The sequence below is a fragment of the Budorcas taxicolor genome, chromosome 15 (assembly GCF_023091745.1).
Source record: "Budorcas taxicolor isolate Tak-1 chromosome 15, Takin1.1, whole genome shotgun sequence".
Taxonomy (NCBI): domain Eukaryota; kingdom Metazoa; phylum Chordata; class Mammalia; order Artiodactyla; family Bovidae; genus Budorcas; species Budorcas taxicolor.
In genome coordinates this window covers 49238233-49256718 of record NC_068924.1, presented here as the reverse complement: position 1 = coordinate 49256718, position 18486 = coordinate 49238233, and the positions used below count along the sequence as shown (strand labels likewise).

Below are 18486 nucleotides of genomic sequence, written 5' to 3'. Positions count from 1 at the left end.
AGGATGATAATATAGTCCCTTTTATGCTCATATTCTTTCCCTTTTTAGAGATACTGTAAGCACAATAGGGAAAGTCACATTTATGTTTTTACTTATGTACAACTTATATGTTTCCTTCTAGTCTTTTAATGTATGTGTTTTTAAACCTAGTTAGGATACTCAATTTATATAATTTTTTTCCTTAATATTAGGTATGGATTTCTGTTCTACAACAATAATACTTAGTGTTATCTCTTGTATCCTGTATCAATTTTAGTTCTGAAATCAGGGCTGAAAGGTAACAAATTTTGTGAAAATAAGTCTAATTATCTTAATTATGGATTTTTTTGTTTTTGTTTTTTTAAACCTTCACCAGCGCCTGAATTCTGCAATTATCTATGACCGAGATTTCTCTTATAATTACTTTGGCTTTAAGGTAAATAACAGGTTTCAAATAAGTGGGAATTCCTTCTTCAATTAGGAAATGCAGGTTTTTGTTTATATTTTAGTGATATAATTATAAAGGTAGTAATTTGTTGGGAGTTGGGATGGTCCTGAGGGATTAGTGGGGTTAGGGTAGTGGTGATTGAATTAAGGAAAGATAGCTTATTCATTTGCAGTTTTCAAATTTTCCAAATACTATTTCTGGATACCTGTGGAGTTACGCAGGTAATTTGCCAGAATGATTCAATATTATTCTGTTTATATAACAACTATTTATTGAATTCCTGCTATGTGCTAAGTGATTTTCTAGGTACTTTTTTGTTGATAAACAGTGTTATGTAGTGATTGAGAATGTGAATGCTGATGTCAGACCACCTAGGTTCAAATCACTGCTTCATTTCTTATTAGCAAGGTACTTAATCCCTTTGTCCTTCAGTTTTCTCATCTTTAGAATGGGGATAATAATAAAATTTCAATATCAAATGCTCTTGAAGTTTAAGTGACTGTGTGTATGTCGCTTTGATCAGTACCTAGCCTGTTATAAGCGTTTTGTAAATGTTAATGATATGAACCATTATGATATAGGGAATACCACAACTTCTGCTATTAACATTATACATATTAATGTAGCATTGGCTTTTTCCAGAAATTTTCAGGCATTCTTTTACGAAAAAATAGTCAATTGATAATGTTTAAGTTAAAGATAGTAAATCTAAATATGATGTTTTTGTCATTTAAGATTATTTTAAAAACTGAGTAGATTTAAATAGTTGCATATTGTGAATGATATATCTACTGTCTTTAAAAACTATGGAAGTTTTTCGGTTGTTTTGCTTTTTCTAGACATTGGAGCGATCCTATTTGTTGAAGATCAATGGGAAGGGTGAGACATGAATGTGTTTGTGTGTTACATTTTCTGTTCATTGTATTGAAAATAGAACTTTAAGATATTTGTCTTAACATTTCCATTTAAACTCTAAGTAACACTTTAAACTTTAGGTTTAGTTTATGAATAATCTTGCTGCTTATTGGCATAAAAATTTTTAAATTGTCTTTTGTTGTTCCTTTTTTTAGACTCAAGTACATATCTCAGCCTAGTTTTCATGTGAAAAATTTCTCTTGTTTTTAGTGGCTGAAAGACCACAACACATGTTGATGAGGGTATCTGTGGGGATTCACAAAGAAGATATTGATGCTGCTATTGAAACCTACAACCTTCTTTCTGAGAAGTGGTTTACGCATGCCTCTCCCACTCTCTTCAATGCTGGTACCAACCGCCCACAACTTTCTAGGTATGTGTCCACTTTTGACTAGGGAAATAAACCTTGACCTGAAGAAACTAGACAGTTCATCACATAAAAATTAATTTGATAAACATTTGATCATTAAATGAGATTTACTTTTTGGAAAACTCTCTTATTGCATTGTGATAAACAAATTGATGAGAGACAATGCCAGTAGTAGTGAAATTTTAAGCTTGTTTCTGGTGATGGTTGTACAACTCTGTAAATATACTAAAACCCGTTCATTTTACACTTTAAATGGGAAATTGTATGGTATGTGAATTATATCTCAGTAAAGTATTTTCTGATAATAATTAGAGGATTCTAGTAGTAGTCTGTATGAGAGAATATGGTATTTTGGGCTAGGGAAGTGGAAGTAGAAATTGAGAGAAGTAGATTGATTTAAGAGATTTAGGTGGTAAAATTGACAGAATTGGTGATTTGAATCAGTCAAGAGTGGTTCCTGAGTTTATGGGTAAAGTAACAAGATTTATTATGGTATCGTTTTCTGAGAAAGGAAACACTGGAACAGAGTCCAGTAATTTATTTTTTTTTAAAAAAAGCTAATACACCCTAAGCAGGTTGGGTTATCCCAGGAATTCAAGGATATGCTAACATCAAAAAGTTTATTAATGTAATTCATTGCCCTAACATTTTATATCATTTAGTACTTTCATAAAAAAATAGCAAAATAGATGTAGAAAATAACTTCCTTTCTTTGGTAAAAGCTATCCACTAAAAACTTTGATCTGTTGGAGCTGTTTTTAGCATTGTAGTGGAGGCCTGAGCCAGCATTGTAATTGTAAGATAAGAAAAAAAATGGTTGGAAATGAGGGAATGAAACTAATGATTCCTTAAGAGCATCTACAGACAAGTTATTAGAAGTAAAAGGATTTCAGCAGAATGTGTGTGTGTGTACATTAATTGCTCAGTTGTGTCTGACTCTTTGCAACCCATGGACCATAGCCTGCCAGGCTCGTCTGTCCATGGAATTCTCCAGGCAAGAATACTGGATTGGGTAGCCATTCCCTTCTCCAGGGAATCTTCCCGACCCAGGGATCAAACCTGGGTCTCCTGCATTGCAGGCAGATTCTTAACCATCGGAGACACCAGGGAAGCCCTTCAGTAGAATATCTGGATATAAATTCAACATAGATTAATTAATTGAATTTTTGTACTTTAGCTGTTAGAAGATTTAAGGAGCTTCCCATGACTCAGTGGTAAAGAATTCGCCTGCCAATGCAGAGGACATGGGTTCAATCCCTGTGTTGGGAAGATCTCTTGAAGAAGGCTATGGCAACCCATTCTAGTGTTCTTGCCTGTGAAATCCCATGGACAGAGGAGCCTGGTGGGCTACAGTCCATGGAGTTGCAAAAGAGTTGTACACAGCAACTAAAAAACGAAACCAAAAAAAGATTTAAATTTTAAAATGTATAATACTGGAAGGTACTCAGGAATAAATCTAATGAAAGGTGTATAAGGCTTTTAAGGAAAAAATTCTAAACGTAATTGAAGGACATTATAAAACAAATCGAGAGTGATCATATATTCATAAATGGATTTAATGTTATAACAATGTCAGTTTTTCCCAAATTAATTTACAGATTCAGTGTAATTCCAGTCAGAATTTCAACATGCTGATTCTAAAATTTATATGGAGGAGCAAATGGCTAAGAATAATCTAGTGCTGCTCAAATACACCAGATCCTAATCCCTGAAATTTATAAATGTTACCTTATAAGGAAAAACAGTCTTTCAGGTATGATTAATCACAAATAATGCTTTTAATTATTTAGCTTCTTAGAGTATCCACAAAACAGAAACTGACAAATCCACGTTATTATTTAGTCAGATAGTTGTTTCTGACTCTTTTGCAAATCTATGGACTGTGGGCCACCAAGCTTCTCTGTCCATGGTATTTTCCAGGCAAGAATATTGGAGTGGGTTGTCATTTTACCCCTCCAAGAAAGATCTTGACATAGGGAGATTATCCCAAATTATTCAGGTGGGCCCTGAATCTAATAAAAAATATCCTTATAAGACAGAAGCTAAGGGAAATATAAGACATACAGAAGAAAAGAAGGCATTGTGCAGATAGACAGAAATTGGAGTGAGGTAGCTATAAGCAGAGGAGCCCAGAAGCTGGCTCCTCTAGGACTGTTCTCCACTAGAGCCTCTGGAGGAATGTTCTTGATTTTGACCAGTGAAATTAATGCTGAGCTTCTTAACTCCTAAACTGTGAGAGAATTAATTTCTATTTTAAGCCACCAAGTTAGTGGCATTTGTTAGCGTAGCCACAAGAAATTAATATAAACAGCAAGATAGTTTTGAAGAAAAGTACCTGCTAAATTCAAGACTACTATAAAGCTATGTTTATCTATCCTAGAGTAAATACCCTACTTTGTGGATTATATGAAAACTTGATGAATAACAGATGTCATTGCATTTCATTGGGAAAACTGCTAGGAAAATCAGTTATCTTATAGGGAAATGTATAATTAGATTTCCTTTCTTCATGTCATATACAGAAATAAATTCAAGAGAAAAATATAAATATGCAGGTAAAATCTTTTAGAAGAACATGTAGAGAAAATAAATATTTTTCTCCCCAGCTTTTTAATATGAATTTCAAACATTCAGAAAAATTTGAAGAAAAGGAATGAACTCTACTCATATACCCACTTATGCCTAGATTTAAAAAATTACTGATATTTTATCATATGCATGTATTTTTTATTTTTGTCTTTAAATATAAATTTATTTATTTTAATTGGAGGTTAATTACTTTACAATATTGTATTGGTTTTGCCATACATCAACATGAATCTGCCACAGGTATACACAATGCATGATATTTTTGTCTTTAAAATTCAAAATATTTTTGGCTAAGTCATTTGAGAGTGAGCTGCAGATGCCATAACTATGAACCTACATCTTGATAGAATATATATGACCTCAGAGGAGTGAAACATTTCTTAAAGTAGATATAATAAGCAAACAACATAAAGGAAAAATTGGCTACATTAAAATTTTAAACTTCGGCAAATCAAATACAGTGAAAAAGGTTTCAGATGGTGAGCGGGAACTTGCAATGTATATTAACTGTTGAAAGATTATAAGAAAAAGACACAAACCAAATAGAAACTTGGGCTAATTTGTAGAAGAAACTGATTGGCTGATAAACACATGAGATGATGATAAACTTTGCTTTTAATTAAGAAAATAAAAGTTAACATCATAATGAGATATTTCATACCCAACAGATTGATACAAGTTAAAAGGCTGATGAACTAAGTATTGGTAAGCATGTGGACACGCTCATGCATTGATTGATATAGTATACTTACCCATTCACTTTGGAGACTCTTTAGTAAAGTGGAACACATGCATATCTTTTGACTCAGAAATTCCTTTCCTAGGTTTACACTCTATAGACAATCCTTAGATATAAACACAAGGAGATAGGTTTAAAAACTTCCACAGGAGCATTGTTTAGAATAGCAAACAAGTTGGAAATAATCTAAATGTCCACCAGCAGACAAATGGACAAATATATTGGTATATTCATACAATGGAATACCTTATAGCAATGAAAATAAACTAGTCCTATATGTATCAGTAGGAATGACTCTCTAAAACCATACTGAGTTAAATAAAAGCGGGTTGCAGAACAATAGTATGAAACCAGAAATTTTTAAAAAATGTGGAACATGTAAATGCTAAAGGAACGAAGAAAGCATGGAAACAGCATATATTTGTTATATATATATATATAAAATTAGGTTATATTTGTAGTATCAAATTTCTTAAGGCAGATGGTAAGTACAAAGTATATGTTATAAATTCTCTATTATTTCTGAATGTCTGAATATTCAGTAGAAAAAGTCAAAAGATAAAGTCTATTTGTTTGGATGAATATTAAAATTGGTAAAAGGAATCATTGGTAGAATAAGGGTCCTGGAGTGGGAGGATGAGATCCAAATCATAGGTAGAAGGATTGTCTTCAAAAAGACTGTAAGGGAGCTAAATTTTGATGGACATATCAAATTTGGTTCATTATTGGATTGGTGGATTTTTTTTCATAAATGTTTAATTTTTCTTGGCTTGAAAAGATGTTAAATATGCTTAGGAATTTACATCAGAAAATGTTATAGTGGCACATTTGTAATCTGGTGAATAGGTAAGCTAATATTTTTACCTATCCCTAAGACTTTCATGTAGGCTCAGTATCTAGGGTAGATGGCAAGATGATTTTAAGACAATGTATGCTGATATGTTTCATTGTGTCATATCCAGTGAAAGTTTTGGTTCTTTTTCCTTCTAAAAACATCAAAAAAAATTTTTTTTCCTTCTAAAAAAGTATTAGTAAGTTTTAGATCATTTATTTGCCTAACTTACTCTCTCTGAATTACATAGTCGTTTTTTGACTCTCCTTCATTTCCTTGCTGAATTGTGACTCTTTCCCCCTGTAGCTGTTTCCTTCTGAGTATGAAAGATGATAGCATTGAAGGCATTTATGATACTCTAAAGCAGTGTGCATTGATTTCCAAGTCTGCTGGTGGAATTGGTGTTGCTGTGAGTTGTATTCGAGCTACTGGAAGCTACATTGCTGGGGTAAGCTTCTGTTGTGTGGCTAAAAATATGTGGGCTAGAGGGATTCAAGTCCATAAACAACCAGGGTTGTGGTTGAGAGAGCATTTGCGGGAGTGTGGGAGACCTGGATCTCTGTTAATTACTAGCTGGGTGTGCAACTTAGAATGAGTGATTTCACTACTTCTGTCTTATTAGAGGTTGACTAGAGGGGCTCTAGGGTCCTTTTTCCCACTCCAGTATTCTTGCCTGGAAAATCCCATGGACAGAGGAACCTGGTAGGCTGCAGTCCATGGGGTCGCTAAGAGTTGGGCACGACTGAGCGACTTCACTTTCACTTTTCACTTTCATGCTTTGGAGAAGGAAATGGCAACCCACTCCAGTATTCTTGCCTGGAGAATATCAGGGACAGAGCAGCCTAGTGGGCTGACATCTGTGGGGTCACACAGAGTCAAACACAACTGAAGCGACTTAGCAGCAGCAGCAGCAGGGTCCTTTTTAGCTCAGATTTTGGAATTCTGATTTACTTTAGCAATAATAATATTAATAGCTTTTATTATTCATTGCTTCAGTTCAGTTCAGTTGCTCAGTTGTGTCCGACTCTTTGTGACCCCATGAATTGCAGCACGCCAATGGCACCCCACTCCAGCACTCTTGCCTGAAAAATCCCATGGATGGAGGAGCCTGGTGGGCTGCAGTTCATGGGGTCGCTAAGAGTCGGACACGACTGAGCGACTTCACTTTTCACTTTCATGCATTGGAGAAGGAAATGGCAACCCACTTCAGTATTCTTGCCTGGAGAACCCCAGGGACGGGGGAGGCTGGTGGGCTGCCATCTATGGGGTCGCACGGAGTCAGACACGACTGAAGCGACTTAGCAGCAGCAGGCCTCCCTGTCCATCACCAACTCCTGGAGTTCACTCAAACTCACTTCCATCGAGTCGGTGATGCCATCCAGCCATCTAATCCTCTGTCGTCCCCTTCTCCTCCTGCCCCCAATCCCTCCCAGCATCAGAGTCTTTTCCAGTGAGTCAACTCTTCGCATGAGGTGGCCAAAGTACTGGAGTTTTAGCTTTAGCATCATTCCTTCCAAAGAACACCCAGGACTGATCTCCTTTAGAATAGACTGATTGGATCTCCTTGCAGTCCAAGGGACTCTCAAGAGTCTTCTCCAACACCACAGTTCAAAAGCATCAATTCTTCGGATTCATTGCTTACTATATGCTAAATGTTATAAAAGTTTTATGTGAATTACTACAACCTTATGAGATAGATATTACAAACACAGTAAACTTTACTCCTTACTGTAACTTTGTGAGTATAGCCACTGTTGTCTTCATTTTACAAGTGAGGAAGCTGAAGCTTACAAAGTTAAATTACTTCCAGATATTAGTCATTTAATATGTGATGGAGCCAAGATTCAAGCTTAATCATTAATACTTTATGAGGTAAATTTCAGCTGTTTTAGTTCACTGTTCACTGGGAGTCAAGATCATGGTTTTGGGTGGAATCTTAAAAATAACGCAAATGGATGTGTATGCATGACAGAAACAGACTCACAGATAAAGAAGACAAACTTGTGGTTACCAAATGGTCAGGGAAGCAGGGAGTGACAAATTAGGGATATGGCATTAACTAATATATAAACTACTATATATAAAATATTTAAGCAAGGATATACTGTGTAGAATAGAGAATTATACCCATTATATTATAATAACGTATAATGGAGTATAATATGCTAAAATCACATTCAGTATAAAATACTGAATCACTATGCTCTATACCTGAAACTAATAACAATATTGTAAATCAACCATACTTCAATTTAAAAAAGAAAAGAATAGAAGGTAATGATTTTGAGTAAGACCTGGATTTAAATCCTGTCTCTGCTAATTACTAGTAGTGTGGCCTAGTACAAGTTATTTTACTTCTCTGAGTCTGTTTCCTCCTCTATAAGGTGAAGAAAATATCTCACCCTATAGAAAGAGAGTCCAGAAGAAAACCATTCTGTTATATGGTGTTCATTATCTTTCTAGGCTGCTTAAAGGCTTGCCTTGGGTTAGAATGATTATTTTAAAAATTTGATAGGTATCTCATCTTAATTTTAGAATTTATTTATTAGAGGATCTCCATTTGCCTATTGTCTTGATTTATCCATTGCATATAATTCTTACTATAAATCACCTTGAATTCTTTTGGGAAAAATATACTATAGTAGGGTTTTTACTCTACCCAAAGTATTTCATTATATGATGACCTTTTGAAAGTATGGGGGTTTAAATTCAACTATCCTGATTTTGGATTTTTGACTTATAGTTGTTGTTTCTCATCGCAAGCTAGAGATGCCATGAAATAATGTTGTACATATTTGTAATTTATTCCATAGTTTTATTTTATGTTGGGCATTATGTTTTCAAAGCAGAGGTAGAGATGGGGAGCAGATGAAGCTGGACTGGGAGAGAGTAATTTGCTTGCTGTTGAGCCATCTTCTCCTTTTCCTTGCTGACCCCTTCTCACTCTTCCAGATGCATTTACCCTGTTTCTTTTCCAGACTAACGGCAATTCCAATGGTCTTGTCCCGATGCTGAGAGTATATAACAACACAGCTCGATACGTGGATCAAGGTGGAAACAAGGTATGCTTTGTGAGTGAAAGTCCTAGAAATCAGAACTGAAAATCTCATATAAGCTAATAATAAGATAGCTCACTGTGTATGTTTCTAACAACTCTGTTTTTTTCTACTTTTATGATCAATTTAATGTGTATATACTTTTCACTTATTTTAAAGTATAGACACTTGAATTATACAGTTTGATGATTTATATACTTGTGTAATCACACCAGTCAAGCCATAGAACATTGCCACACCAATGTGTTTCCTTGTGTACCTTTGTATTAATCATCCATCACTCCTACACATACATACTTTATCCTTGGCTCCAGGCAGCCAGTGATCTAGTCAGCTTTCTTACAAGACAGTTTATTTGCAAAGAATTTCTAAAGTAGTGACTCATATTGATACCTTGGAGGGAGGGCATGGCAACCCACTCCAGCATTCTTGCCTGGAGAATCCCCATAGACATAGGAGCCTGGCAGGCTATAATCCATGGGCTTGCAAAGAGTTGGACACGTCTGAGTGATTAAGCACATATTGATACCTAATCTTGAAAAGGGGTTATAATATTTTTTCTAGGTTTTTATTAAAAAAAAAAAAGACAAAAAGCAAAACTTGGCCTGTTTTATAGAGGGAAAATAGAGAGTATCGGGCCATTTTCCCAATGTTATCAGCAGGATACTTTGCAGCCATCTAGCCTATCTAATGGAATCTCTGCAGACCTTGATAAGACATACCACCTTTTTGTGATCTTTAATAAAAGCACAACTTATTGTCAAAGCAATTTTTTGGGCTTTACATACACGTCACAGAGTGTAAAGTGAGCTGCATGACAGCTGAAGAGGAAGCTTCATCTCTAGTTCACTGTGTCACTTTGGATAAATTAGTCTTTCTTGTTCTACATTTTCTTTGTGTTAATTGTTCTTTTTTACACCTGGGATTGTAAGACAAATACAACTACTTTATATTTTTATAGTACTTTTATTTGTATTATCTCATGTAATTCATTAATTGTAGTGAAGATCCAAGAAGATATTATTGAAGTGCTTTGGAAAATATAAAGTTCCTTTATTTCATTCTGCATCTGAAAAGAATGATGACTTATTTACCCTTAGCGACCTGGGGCATTTGCTATTTACCTGGAACCTTGGCATTTAGACATCTTTGAGTTCCTTGATTTAAAGAAGAACACAGGAAAGGAAGAGCAGCGTGCCAGGGACCTTTTCTTTGCCCTCTGGATTCCAGATCTCTTCATGAAGCGAGTGGAGACTAATCAGGTGAGAGATAGGTACTTGTTAGTAATAATAACTTGATTCATATGAGTTTTCTCCTCAGTCATCTTAAATCATGCTTAGGAAGAATTTACCTATATGTTATGCAACAGCAAGGCATGCTGAGCAAGAGATGCCTTTCTTGCCTTCTTGGATTTTTATTTTCTAAAGCAGATGCTCTAAATGCTTTAGGAGTCATGAACAAATAGGCAGAACTAGATGTTTGGACTTGAGCCTAAAAATTATTTCTGAAGCAGAATTTTAAGACAGTCTATGGAGGCCACCCTTTCCCTTGCAGTATTCCTAATGGATCATGTGTGATTGGTTATTTGAAGTTTCTTATGGTTGGTACTCTTCTTCCCTTTGCAGGACTGGTCTTTGATGTGTCCAAATGAGTGTCCTGGTCTGGATGAGGTCTGGGGAGAAGAATTTGAGAAGCTATATGAAAGGTATGGGAAAAATACAAAAGTAATAATGTTTTAACCTTGTTTCTTTTATTTATAGGATATAAATTTCAAAACTATGTCAATCATTAGCCTAGTTTCTAGGATTCTTCAGAAGCATCTAGAAGAGAATGTGACTAGTAATTTTGTTTTAGTATGTTTTCTTCGTGAATCTTCACCAAAATTTTGGTCTGTCTTTCTTAAAATTTGGAGGGACTTCCCTGGCTGTCCAGGGGTTAAGACTCCACTCTACCACTGCAGGGGCCACAGATTTGATCCCCGATTGGGGAACTAAGATCCAGCATGCTGTGTGGCATGGCCAAAAAAATTACTCATGACAAACCTACCACCAGCCCCCTGGCCAGGATGCCCAGGTAGGGGAACACCTCCAATGGCAGTGGCTGAACAGGAAGTACGGAAGGAAGCGAGGAGGGCAGTGAGGGGGTGGGGGGCGATGAGGGCCCTGACAGATGCAGAGGGTGTCTGGAGTACAGACATTGAGCAGAGCTTCCAGGAGGCCACGGCCACTTACCTACCCTGTGGCCAGCGGAAAATCCTATTCAATGGAGTCAAGTTGTATGGTTGTGATAAACTGATTGCCTGCAACATCAGACTGAGAATATGGAAGACCTAAACTCTCAAACAGTCTCTAGTCATGTCCAGGCTTTGGCCCAAGGGAAATCTGGGGAAATCCAGTTGATGCTCAAGGTGCTGAATGTGGACCAGGTTTCCAAGGACAAGGCTTTCCAGACAATGACTACTGTGTCCTTTGTCCAGCCCATCTCAGCATCTTCCCTGCAGGTCAGACTGGGTCCCACCAGTCCTCAGGCCCCAGAACCTTTCCATTTTAGGTCGGGGCTTCTGGGCCCTCCTGGAATGTTCCAGATGTGAAGCCATTCTCAAAGTGACTGTTCTCCTTGTCACTGAATCCTCCATCTACTGCTCTGCCAGGGTATGAGCTTCCTAAGCCCTCTTACCCCTTGCTTTGCCCCCACCTGCCACATCACCCCCAGCCTGGTGGGCTTGGGCTCTGGGCACTGCTCAGTCACAGCACCTGTTTGTACACATCAGCCTGCGCTGCCCCAATCCTGGAGTGTCCTGCCTCGAGAGTGTGGACATCTGACAGATCTATGACAAATTCCCTGAAAAAGAAGGGCTATAGGAGCTGTATGACCGTGGGGCCACCCACACTTTCTTCCTGGTCAGGTTCTGGGTGGACCTGACTTGGGGCCCAAGTGGTGCGGAGGTGGGGCTGCCAGCGGCAGCAGTGGCTTCTGTGGAGAGAGCAGCCAGTATGAGAGCCTGGACCACGTGGCCCTCGCCTGTTCTTCAAGGTCTACCCCTTTGGCAAGCAGGTGGTGGAGAAGGTGGAGACGGAACATGCCCTGATGGAGAATGGGAGGTTTGTGTACCACATGTTGCACTCACCCATGTGCAAGCACCTGGTGAATTTTTTCACGAGCTGCGGCAGCTGCTGGAGCGCCATGCGATGAACAGCATCCTGGAGAACTTCACCATCCTCCAGGTGGTGGCAATCAGAGACACCTAGGAACTGCTGCTCTGCACCGCCTACATCTTTGAGGTCTTCGCCAGTGAACAGGGTGCCCAGCACCACATTTACCGCCTGGTTAGGGGCTGAAGGGGGACCCCAGGAGTGGCTCATCCTCAGAATACCCTCCTCTCAGGAAGGACCTCCAGCTTTCCTCTTACTTGGGGTGGGGTGCTCCTTAAAAACTGGGTTGTGAGTTGAATGTGCTGGGACTGTGAGGAAAGAATGGATCCTAACGTTGGAACCTCACAGAGGTGTCTGAAAGGACAGATCACTCCAGAGCATTAGACACCGGGAACAGAAGTGTGACAACCCTTGGGACACCACTGGTTCTGTCTCTGACAGGCACCCTCCCCGTTTTCTGTTTTGGATGTTTGGGAGGGCCCCAGTTACACACTGGCTTGTCCCTCTCTGTTGTTAAGCGCTCTCCGTCTTCCCAATCTGCCTCTCCTTACCACCGGCATCCCAGTAGCCTGATAATCGAATATTGAAAGTTAACTCTTTCTGTGCAGGAGCAGACCAGGTGGGCCCTGGAAATATTTCTTTTTTAATATAACAAAAGATAATTATTAAGAAACAGACAAAAATCTTCGGGACATGTAAATAGGTGTTCAAGTTAAATCATATTTTAATAGATCCTCTAAAAAATTAATGCAGAGTTATTTAGCAGGGTTATTAATTTGCTTTGTTATAAAGTACATTTGATAAAGCAAGTTATGCTTTTGTATTGTACACAGGAATTGAGAGCAGCTGGGATGCAGGTGTCAGAAGTTCATTAAGTAATAGCACCAGAGTACTGCTGTAGCACAATGGCACTATTTAACTACTTCAGTCTTTGTTCCTTTTTATTATGGAAGGTATTATTGATTTAGTGGGTCGGGCTTTAGCCATAGTAAAATGTGTATCATATTCCTAATTTTTTTCCCTTAGCAAAACTTAGTAAAAATTTAAGTTTTCAATATTTTTTATTTTGGTATTTTCTTTTCATGTTATCTGCAATAAAGATTTTCTTAGGGAATATTAAAATAATACTAGCTTTGCCTTCCAGGTATGAGAAAGAAGGTCGTGTCCGCAAAGTTATTAAAGCTCAGCAGCTTTGGTATGCCATCATTGAGTCTCAGACAGAGACAGGTACCCCGTACATGCTCTACAAAGATTCCTGTAATCGGAAGAGCAACCAGCAGAACTTGGGAACCATCAAATGCAGCAACCTGTGCACAGAAATAGTGGAGTATACCAGCAAAGATGAGGTAGGTAGAAAAACTTCTGCCTCGGGTACTGAGAGAAGAATCTTAGGAGTTTGTGAATTGTTTGTGAATCTCTCGCTTGATTTCCCTTGAGTTGAGTGAAGGAGTGTTCATAGCTTTATGTAAGCAGAAGGGCACTGAAATAGATTATAAAGGAAGGAAGAGGTGTAATGTGTGCCCTTAAAAATCTTTTAGTCTGAGCCATATAGAAAAGACTGTCGATTTTTTCTTATACACACATTGTTGTAATAATCTTTTCTTGAGAAAAATAGTAATACATAATTATTTAGGTTAGAGTTAGGACAAGCACAGTAATGTGTTAGAGTGTGCATTCAGTTTAAAGTATGTAAGCATGAGAGTCCTTTCAGTGAATGTGAGACAAAATTCTCATCTCAGATCTTTAAGGCCATTCACAGAAGAGGCAAGGCTGGAAATGGGATATAGATTTGGTTATTTTAAAAAGAAGTTTATGAAAAAGCTTTATTTGGGAAGAACCGCCAGTATGACAGATCAGAGACAGGGATAGGTTTTGTGCAGTGAGTGGAAAGTAAGTTTATTGTGATGGAGCAGATACATTAAGGTTTGATGTATGGAGGGATGGCTGTGGTTGAGGGAAGAGAGAAAGTACTTTCTTAAGCTGGCATATTTCAGACATAGGAAAGCCCTTGTAGATTTCTGAAAGGAAAATAGCATTGCTAGAATGGGAAGGACAGCTCTTGATTCTGGTTATAGAATGGCTTAGTGTGAGAAGTAGTTGGAAGTTACTTTATAAGAGATTGTTGCATTAGTCAGATGACAGACTGTGGATATTGGATGTAAGCTATGAAAATGAGGAGGAAGGAACAGATCCTGAATTCTAGGACCTAAAAACATGACAGACGAAAAGTCAAAGAAAATGGTAGGTGAGCTGAACATACTGCTGAGCTTGCAGTTTGATTTAACAAAGTTTACTGACCACCAGGCATGTGTAAGACACCGGACTAGGTGCTCTGAGATATAAATGAATGTGGCTCAGTCCTCGCCCTCTAGAAAGTTACAATTCAGTTGGAGAAATTGACATATACTTATATTGTTATATAAGATAGACTGTATTACAGAGCATAAAATGACCTTTTTTAAAAACAAAAAATCAGATCATACCATTCTCTGCACAGCACTTATCTTTGACTTTCCAACCCATCCAGAGTTTGTTCATTTTTAAAAAATTGAGATATAAGTCACATACCATAAATTTCACCCTTCTAAAGGATACAATTCCATGATTTTTTATTAGTATTTTCATAAGGTTGTACAACTATCACTGATAACTAACTCTGGAACATTGTCACCACCCCAGAAAGAAACCTTATACCTGTTGGCATTTACTCTCTGTTCCTCTTCACCCAGCCCCTGGCAACACTGATCTGTTTTATGTCTCTGGGTTTGTCTATTGTGGGCATTCCGTATGAATGGAATCATGTAATATTGGGCCTTTTGTGTCAGTTGTCCATGCTGTAGTATATATCGTTACTTGATTTCTGTCCTTATAATGCCCTGTGAGATGGTACACAACTGAGTATCCCACCTCATCTGTTCTTATTCTTCCCCTTGCTCACTGTGCTCCAACCCTTCTAATTTCATTGCCATTTCTCAAACATATCAAGCATACTCCTGCTGCAGGAGTTTTGAGTGGTAAAATGCTCTTTTCCCCAGAGAGCCATGTGACTTGCTTTCTAACTTCTTCAGTTCTTTCTTCATATGTCATATTCTCAGTGGTGTCTCCCTTGATGACTCTATTTAAATATGGCACTCCTTCCATCCTTAGCCCCAATTTCCTGCCTTATTTTTCTCCCTTGCATTTATCAGGCTTATGTGTTTCGAGCTATGGTTTAAAAATGGGTACTTTGTCACCATGTGTAGAATTGATTAGATATGAAGGGCATGAGGGAGTCTAGGTGAGAGGAGTTGAGAGTTTGGATTGGGATAGTCATAATCAAAATGGTGAAGGAAGTATATTCATTCAGTATTATTAAGCATTTGCTATATGCCAGGTGTGGTGGTGCTAGTCCTGAAAATGTAAGGATAAAAAGATATGATCCCTAAACTGAAAAAGCTCACCACTTAATGTAGTAAGAATCACCTAAAGAACTTTTTTAAAATTCAGACTTGGGTCCTTTGTTATGGGCTGTTGGAGTCTCAGTGAGGATGAGGTAGACGTGTAATTTGGAACAGCTTTTTACAGTGATAGAAATGTTCTGAATTGGGTGGCTACTGAGCACTTGAAATATAACTAGTGCAATTAAGAAACAATTTTAAATTTCATGTAGTTTTTATTTAGTGGCTGTTGTATTAGAGCACATCTACTGACATACATAAGAAATTATAGCACAGTGACATACGTCTGGTAAAGAGCCTTGTACTATGGAGCGTACGGTTCTTCCCCCATCTTAAGCTGTCTCACTGGTGCATGTAACAATTCACACATGGGAATAGGTCCTTGGATTTAGAAATGAACAGGTGAATGGTGAGGAGGAAGCAATCAAAGATAGAAACTAAAACTTTAATGTCAACAAGTGTTAGAGGTTTACAGGGTAGTGTCAGTGAAATAAAAATCATGTGATTCTTGACACTTTTTCTTCAAATTCTAGGTTGCGGTCTGTAACTTGGCTTCCCTGGCCCTGAATATGTATGTCACATCAGAACACACATATGACTTTACAAAGTTGGCTGAAGTCACCAAAGTCATTGTCCGAAACTTGAATAAAATTATTGATATTAACTACTACCCTGTCCCAGAGGTATGAATAGATTTCTCTGCTTATTGCTAATAATTGAAATCCAAGGTGGAAGGAGTTGATCATAGTCTTCTAGTCATCATGTTATCATTGGAATGATTGGAATGGTGTGAGAAAACTGAGATAGAGTGTGTCCTTTGGTACAGAATGTTGGTTTTACTGTTCATTAATGTCATCTCTTTCTTTTCTAAACCTGTTGGCACAAAGGCAAGCTTGTCGAATAAACGCCATCGCCCCATTGGAATTGGGGTGCAAGGTCTGGCAGATGCTTTTATTCTGATGAGGTACCCTTTTGAGAGTCCAGAGGCCCAGTTATTGAATAAGCAGATCTTTGAAACCATTTATTATGGAGCGTTGGAAGCCAGCTGTGACCTGGCCAAGGAGTATGGCCCATATGAAACCTATGAGGGCTCTCCAGTCAGCAAAGGAGTAAGTATACAGATGAAATTTCTCTTTGCCTGTGAGTTCCTGTAGTAGGCTTAATGGTAGCCCTCAAAAAGATGCTCACATCCTAATGTCTGGGACCTCTGACTATTAAATTACTTGGTTTAAAAAGGGTCTTTGCAGATGTAATTGAGATTATCCTGGATTATCCAGGTGGGCCCTAAATCCAGTGACAGTTGTCCTTACAAGAGACATAGAGAAGAAGGAGCAACAACCATAGAGGCAGAGGTTGGAGAAATGTAGCCACAGCCCAGGAGAATTGAAGCCACTAGAAGCTGGGAGAGGCAAAGAACAGAATCTCCTCTAGAGCCTGGGGATGGAGGGGGCCTTCCCAACATACTGAGTTTGAGCTTCCGGCCTCCAAGACTGCAAGAGAACAAATTTTTGTTATTTTAAGCCACTAAAGTTGTAATTTGTTACACCAGACATCTGAAGCTCATATAGTCCTTTTGTTCTCTGGAGTAAAAAGTATATTCTATTTTAATCTCTTTTATTTAAAACTAATTATTGCTAAAAGATGTAGGAAGAATGCTGAGTTAGTTTTTTTTTTTTTTTTTCCTTTTTGGATGGGTGGGGAAAGGAGCGGTGCCTTGCATGGCTTGCAGGATCTTAGTTCCCTGACCAGGGATCCTGAGCCCACAGTAGTGAAAACACTGAATCTTAACTACTAGATCACCAGGGAACTCCCAGGTATTAGTTTTCTATAACAAAACTTAGCAGATTAAAACAACATACATTCAGTATCTATTTCCATGGGTCAGGAGTGCAGACTTGGGTTAGCTTAATCTCTGGGTCTCTCAAAGTCAAGATGTCAGTAGAAGCTGTGGTCTCATCTCAGGCATAGTCCTCCAAGCCCTCCTGGTTGTTCATTTCCTTGCAGTTCTAGAGCTCATGGTATCTTACGTCTTCAAAGCCAGTAGGAGGGAGAGTCCCTCATTTCAAGAGCCCAGTCCAGTCACCATTTTGGGCATTTTCATTTGTCAGGTCAGGGCCACCCAGGATAATCTCCCTTTTTGCTAAAAAATTAAACTGATTCTCAACCTTAATTGCATCTGCAGAAACCCTTCACATTTGTCACAATGTATGAGTGACATCCATCGTGTTTCCAGGTCCTGTATATACTGAAGAGGAGGAGAGTATGAGGGCCTAGGAGATGGGAATCTGAGTGCTGTCCTAGCATTCTGCCATCACACTGCCTTTATCCTCAGTAGGATGATTCTCTTCCCTGTAAAATAAGATGTTAGATTTAGTTCTCACAGTTCCTACTGAATTTAGGAACTCTACATTGTTTGAAAATAGGTGTTAATTAGCTAAGTAGATAATATTTAGAGATAGGATAGATCAAGACTGTATAGAAAGATGAAGGTAGAGGGTAGAGTAATTCTTTTATTGTACAAGAAGAATACATTTCAGCAGCATGCTTTCATTTGTTAAAATTTCCTGGTTTGTAGAGATGATGTGGGTCTTCTGAGAGGACTCAGCAGGGATAAGGGGAAGAGGTAAGCCTTAATCAGCCTGCTTTGAATCAATATGACTACATAGCAATTTGTCTAGGAAAATCTCTGGGCCTTATACTCCTTACAAGACAGCATTTGATGGGATATAAGGACATGGCAGTTAGTCATTTGCTTGGTTTTTGTCATAGTTTCAGATGGTCATTGAATGATTTATCATCAGTTTGGGTTGTTTGTTCCTTAGATCCTTCAGTATGATATGTGGAATGTTACTCCTACAGACCTGTGGGACTGGAGCCTTCTCAAGGAGAAAATTGCCAAGTAAGTAGAGATGTAAAGTAGCTGTGAAGTGAGGAGGGTTCAGGTTTTCATCCTGGCTCTTTCAAACTTA

General features: G+C 38.1%; 1 protein-coding gene across 1 annotated transcript in view; it reads left to right on the top strand.

Moving 5' to 3' along the window:
• Positions 1–18486, top strand: part of RRM1 (ribonucleotide reductase catalytic subunit M1) — a 39104-nt gene that overhangs the window by 13531 nt on the left and 7087 nt on the right. Inside the window, exons 5-15 of the mRNA XM_052652279.1 lie at positions 356–415; positions 1267–1306; positions 1553–1715; positions 6179–6320; positions 8851–8934; positions 10029–10190; positions 10554–10633; positions 13225–13426; positions 16051–16200; positions 16405–16626; positions 18340–18416. Coding sequence (XP_052508239.1) covers positions 356–415; positions 1267–1306; positions 1553–1715; positions 6179–6320; positions 8851–8934; positions 10029–10190; positions 10554–10633; positions 13225–13426; positions 16051–16200; positions 16405–16626; positions 18340–18416 — 1382 coding nt within the window. The remainder of the gene's footprint in view (positions 1–355; positions 416–1266; positions 1307–1552; positions 1716–6178; positions 6321–8850; positions 8935–10028; positions 10191–10553; positions 10634–13224; positions 13427–16050; positions 16201–16404; positions 16627–18339; positions 18417–18486) is intronic.